This window comes from Trachinotus anak, unplaced genomic scaffold (genome assembly GCF_046630095.1).
Source record: "Trachinotus anak isolate AG129_WGS33_773 ecotype Australia unplaced genomic scaffold, CSIRO_AGI_Tana_v1 ptg000032l, whole genome shotgun sequence".
Classification (NCBI taxonomy): Eukaryota; Metazoa; Chordata; class Actinopteri; order Carangiformes; family Carangidae; genus Trachinotus; species Trachinotus anak.
The window spans coordinates 26135786-26141785 of NW_027273883.1; the positions used below are offsets into that span (position 1 = coordinate 26135786).

The 6000-nt window shown below is 42.4% G+C and overlaps 1 protein-coding gene across 7 annotated transcripts in view; it reads left to right on the forward strand.

The window, feature by feature from the left end:
• Window positions 1-5293, forward strand: part of gprc6a (G protein-coupled receptor, class C, group 6, member A) — a 27566-nt gene extending 22273 nt beyond the window's left edge. For all 7 annotated transcript variants that reach the window (XM_071468504.1, XM_071468509.1, XM_071468506.1 and 4 more), the window contains one exon: window positions 1565-5293. In XM_071468504.1, coding sequence (XP_071324605.1) covers window positions 1565-2682 — 1118 coding nt within the window. In that variant the 3' untranslated portion in view covers window positions 2683-5293. The remainder of the gene's footprint in view (window positions 1-1564) is intronic.
• The last annotated feature ends 707 nt before the right edge of the window (window positions 5294-6000 follow it).

Here is a 6000-nt window from a genome sequence, read left to right on the forward strand (position 1 = left end):
AGAAAAAGTTAGTATGAAAAGTGAATAAACGGCACAAATGCGAGTTTTCTTCTACACACATCGAGGTTCATTGATTTTGTGTTTTTATTTGTCGCATTTATTCGTCACTTCTTAAACTTTTTTCAGGAATGTAATTGTTCTTTAATCGATATATTCGCCGCATAACTGGATTCACTAAGACGCCGATATGATTTTTCGTAACTTCCTCCCTAACAGTTTTCTTCAGGTATTTTAATTTCGCGAGTCATTTATCTTATATGTGATAGTTTCTGTGATGTGTGAGCAGCAGTGTCTCATCCTGACTGCAGGTCACCAGCCTGTCATCCGCTCACAACAACCACGTTATTTTTTTTATAGATTATTTAATGACCTTCACTGTGTCAGCGGGTTAAACTATAACTGAGTCCGGCCTGGATGCAGCGTCCTCCGGGTCAGCAGCGGTGGCCTGAGCCGCTGCAGCCCGCTGCCCCTCTCTGTCCCTGAGGGAGGAACCGTCCTCATCACCGCCTCTAACTCCCCACGTCCTCAGTGTGTGCTCAGTGTACAGTTTGCTAAATGTCCAGTGGCATTCATCATTTAAATTAAATCTTTATAAAAATAATTTTGATATATTTTTCATTTTCAAATCAAATATCTGTGAAACAGAACAGTGAAAAATAGAAAAAGGGCTAAGTAATGACGGGACATAAAGCATAACTACAGCCCTGCACAGTTTTGGTTGTTTTTTTGTTTGTTTTTTTTAAAGAAGGCATGCCGTATAAATATGCTTCTCAATGACAGAAAGTAAACGTAATAACTTTATCTGATGAGTTGTAGTTATCTGTCACATGCAGCATCCATATCTTAAAATTGCCTTAAAGACAATTTAAATGTAATATTTTTGCCTGGTTATGATTTTTAAAAAATGTTGATTCCAATGTGACTTTCGGCTCTAAAGCTTCACACTGAATGTTGTTGCTGTTGCCGTTTTAAATCCGTGGTTTAAAGCCCTGAGCGAGTCCTGTATTAGTCTGTTAAACATCATAAAGTCCTTTAGCAGAGCACTCGTGAACGCGCAGCGCCAGATCGAGAACATTTTTGCTCGTTCTCATTGCCCGAAGGCACGATGGGAGTGACACTACTGCGCAGTCTCTATGGGCCGCATAACGCGGAAGTAACCTGGAAGCCTGAAATTTTTTCGGCATATGCGCCAGGCGAGCAACTCGTATTGAACTGAATGGGCGCCATTTTTAAATCCGGCATCCAGGTCTTATAATACATCCATGATGTGACTTTAATGACCCCCACATGAAGTCATGTGACCCTCTCAACTGAAATGTGACCTCACAGCCTTCATCTGACATCAGGATGAGAATGACCTATAAAGGTCTGAAAGCCTGAGAATCTTCTGAAACAATAAGTCCAGTAAATCCAGTCTCTGACTCCTCACTGGTCCAGTTGTTTCCAGTTGACCCAGAACCAGGTTTGCTGAACAACCAGGTCAGGGTTGGAATTCTATGTGCAGTAGGATCAGGTCTTTGTGAGCTGGTGTGTTAATGTGTACCTGTGCTCCCTCCTCCCTCAGACATGGACCAGTGTCTGAGCTGCGACACAACCAAAGAGTGGTCTGCAAACGGCAGCTCCAGCTGCACCCCCAAAACCACAAGTTACTTCTCCTGGCACGACGGCTTCGCTGTGGTGCTCCTGGCCTTCGCTGCCCTGGGCATCGTCCTGGTTCTGATGGTGTCGGCTCTGTTCTTGCACCAGCGTGACACTCCAGTAGTGAAGGCTGCCGGGGGGCCCCTGAGCCAGGTCATCCTCTTCTCTCTGGTCATCAGCTACATCAGTGCCATTCTGTTTGTGGGCCGGCCCAGCTCTTTCCAGTGTAAGGCTCGACAGGTGCTGTTTGGCATCAGCTTTACTGTGTGTGTCTCCTGCATCCTGGTCAAGACCCTAAAGATCCTGTTGGTCTTCCAGTTCAACCCTGAGCTGCAGGAGGTTCTGCGGAGGCTCTACCAGCCGTATGTCATTGTCAGCATCATCGTGGCCTTGCAGGTAGTTACCTGCATCTGCTGGCTGGTCCTCGGAAGCCCATCTGAAGACATTGTCTCGCAGCCCAGGATTCTGCTGGAGCAATGTCACGAGGGCTCAAACGTGGCCTTCGGGGTGATGTTGGGCTACATAGCCGTCCTAGCTTTTGTGTGTTTTGTCTGCGCCTTCAAAGGACGCAGACTTCCACAACACTACAACGAGGCAAAGTTCATCACCTTCAGCATGCTGCTCTACCTCATCTCCTGGCTGCTCTTTATCCCCGTCCACGTCACCACTCCAGGAGTGTACCGGTCGGCAGTGGAGATGGTCATCATCCTCATCTCTAACTACGGCATCCTCAGCTGCCATTTCTTCCCAAAGTGCTACACAATCCTCTTTAAGAAGGAAAAAAACACAGAGAGTGCATTCAGGAAGAAACTCTACGAGTATTCCAACAAAACCAGCGACACTGTCTCTGTGTCTGGATGTTCAGGGTCAGAGCAACAGTCCAGCTGTCAGCAGGTCACCATCAGTGCTCTGTCCCTCTCTGTGCCTGCAGATCATCCTCTCAAACCTGCTGTTGTGACAGACTGCAGAGACACAACCAGCTGCACAAGTCTGCACAGAGGCTCAGAGACACGGCACCGCCTCAGGAGAAGCACTAGCATGTGACTGACGTTAGAAATATTCACTCTAAAGATTTTACATTTGAAGATCTGAGGTGAGAGGTCAGAGGTATTTATAACCTGAGGATGCTCTGTGAGGACTGGATTCCTGTAAACTGTTTGTCATGTCAGCTGACATCAGTGCCAACACAGACATGAGAGTCTGCAGACTGTTACAGCTGATAGAGTTTGTCTGTGGACTCCACCTGATCACCCTGAGCCTTCAGGACCGTCACAGTGAAGTCGGGTGTAGCTGTGGTCAGCTGCCATCCTGGGACATTTTCTACAGCACTGAGGGTGTCTGACCACAGCTGCCATCCAGCACCAGTCATGTCTGTGTTCAGTTAGTCAGTTATTTGACCCTGCAGTAAGTAAAGACTGAGAACACATGGAAGAACACGTTACAGAGCCTAAACATTAATGTGAAATGTTAACATTTCATGAAAACAATTCCAAAGGATGTGGAGCAAAGTCCAACTGAGGCATCACTTAACATTATTACATCTTGGGATCAGCACAGTCTTTTCATTAAATCAACCAAATATAATAGTAAATAGAAAAATCATTACGTGGAATAAATGGAAAGACATAGAAATCACAAAGCTCTCTCACATATTTTCTAGTAACTGCTTTAAAACATCAAGGTCTAAGTGAAGATGAAGTGAAGATTTAAATTACATCACTCCACAGCTGCTGTTAAAAAGAATATTCCCACTGACAAACTGAGCACTGACACACACAAATTTTAACCACAATTTGTTCCATAAAAATACAGTCAAACATTTTTACAAAATATGAAATGCACCATCGACTCATTTAAGATCTGTGCTATGAAATGAATCAGGGGCCTCCTTACATGGGAGGAAGATACTTCCTGGAGTGACATGGAACAACTCAATACTATTTAAAATACTCTGTCACACTCCATCACAGCTGTACTGAATGGGTTACAGGATGATGGTAAATGTATAAAGTGTGGTGCTGCTGAAGGAGCTCTGCTCCATCTGCTGTGGAGCTGCATCAAAATTAAAGAACACTACACACTACACTAACACTAACACTACAGCAGCAGCACTAGTACAAACACTCACACCTCAAACATTTACATAACATCAGCAGAGTTCCCTCAGAGAATAAAAGTATCTTTTTCTCATTGTCAGTAGTCACAAAGAAGGTCATTATGAACACCTGGATTTCCTCAAACACACCAACACAGACAGAGTGGAGCACTGAAGCAACAGAAATCATGAAGGTGGAAAAGGTAGCTTTCAGAATAATGAGCCAGAATATGATGTAATGTGTGCTGCAGTGCAAAGGAACCAGCTGTCAATATAAAGGAGGAGGGAAGCAGGAAAAGAGCAGAGACCACCATTTTTGTTTTATTTTAATATTTGTATTGCTGTTGCTGTTATGATTTTGTTTTCTCTTATGATGAAGAGAAGACTGGAGACGGTTGCAACTCTTGTTGCATTTCTCTCACTTACTCAGAGACTATTTGGACCAGACCAACCAAACCTTCATATATTAAACTTACATCAGTCTGCTAATTACCCATATCATTTAAAGATGATTATATATGAGATATCATTCACAATATTTATTTGAATGGAAGAATCCAGATGTTGCAACTGACCTCACCCCTGATGTAATTTTAAAAACACATTAAATTTCAGGACAGTTTGACAAAAATACAGCTAATGACAAAAAAATACTGTGATTCCTCAAAAACTATTTTTTTCTTTAAATGAAGTAGCAGATGTAGAATGTGTCTTCTGGCATCCTGGCGGGAGGAGAGTCTAACTGAGCATGTGCAGAATAAGTGTCATGACTTTGACATGTTTCTGATTGGAGGAAAAAGATTTGTTGCAACTGTCCCCAGTCTACCCAAAGCTAAAAATGGTTGCTTAACTCTCTGTCAGTCCTGTATATAACGAAAAAATTTTTGTGCCGTAACAAAAGAGTATAGTCAGTTCAGGATATCAGCAGAGCTTTTGTCTGATACTGTTTGAGGGATACTTTGGTTAAGGTTTGGTTTAGAGTTTAAAGCTTGGAAGGGTTAGAAATGATGGCCTCCTGTTTGTTGAATTATTATTAATATTATGTAACTTGTTTGTGAACTAATAAAGAGGAAAAAAAAGTCATGTCTGTGTTCACAGAGATTGATAAACTGTTTGATGATGATGATGCTGTCATATAGGAATGACGAAGAACAGACCACAGTCTGGACTAACAGTAAGTGGTGGGTTTATGAAGTCCACAGCAGCTTTAAAGGAACTGAGGTTTTTGGTTTGGTTAAATCGAACCCTGGTTCATTTTCCCCCTCAGTGTGATTTATTTGGGCAGCTATGAAAACAGGAATCGCTCTGGGGTGTAGACCAAGACCCTTTTGAGGAGGTGGTCTTGATCTGGTCCCTAGTCAACTCTGAAGCAGTTTGTTTTTGTTGTGAAAGAGTTCTGAAGTGGATCCGACCCCACCAGCAGATGAACTCACATTGTACATCCTCAACATCAGCTTCATCTTCTCAAACATCTTAAAGCAGATCATCCAATCAGAGTCAGAGTCTGTGTAGCATCATGACGATATACTGAAGTGAATCAGTGTGCAGGTGTGGGACAGTCTGCAGGTAAACTGTCCGGGTCCACGTTAGAGAATGAAGAAATGTCATTTCATTTCTGACACTGATCCATGTTGTAGAGGGTGTCACAGTCCAGGGGCCCATGACCTCTTCGGCCCCGGGGCCTGTGTGTGGTAGACCTGTTCACCAATCCATCCAAGGTTATAACCAGCAGACTTTATTTAAGTAACACACTGACATGGAGGCTTTAATCATATGACAGAAAACAACATTTCTCCTCTGCTGCACTGTTCTTTATTACAAATTTATAAATGCTTTATTAACATTAAGTTATCATTCATTAGTGGATGAGTTAATAACCATTATTATCAGCCCTTTATAAAAGGTGTTGCATCAGAAATTGATACCAAAACCATGAAAACTAACAGGAATGTTTGTCAGTATAAAAGAATTATGTCAAATAAATAATGTTGTTAAATAAAAACAATAAGTTATTGAACATAATTGTGTCTTTTAAAAGGATGACAAGAATGTTCACATGTAGACTGTGAATGTTTAATACATGAATATAAATATATATATAGTTTTGAGTCCTGGTCTCTCTGCACATGATGAGCCAATGAAAACCTGTCAGACTGTTGACTGTGATCATGTCCCCCAGTGTCACACAGAATGGATTACTGTGGAGTTTCACATCACTTATATCCCATTACAGTGTGGACTGGAGTTCACATTCCTCTCAGCTGAGA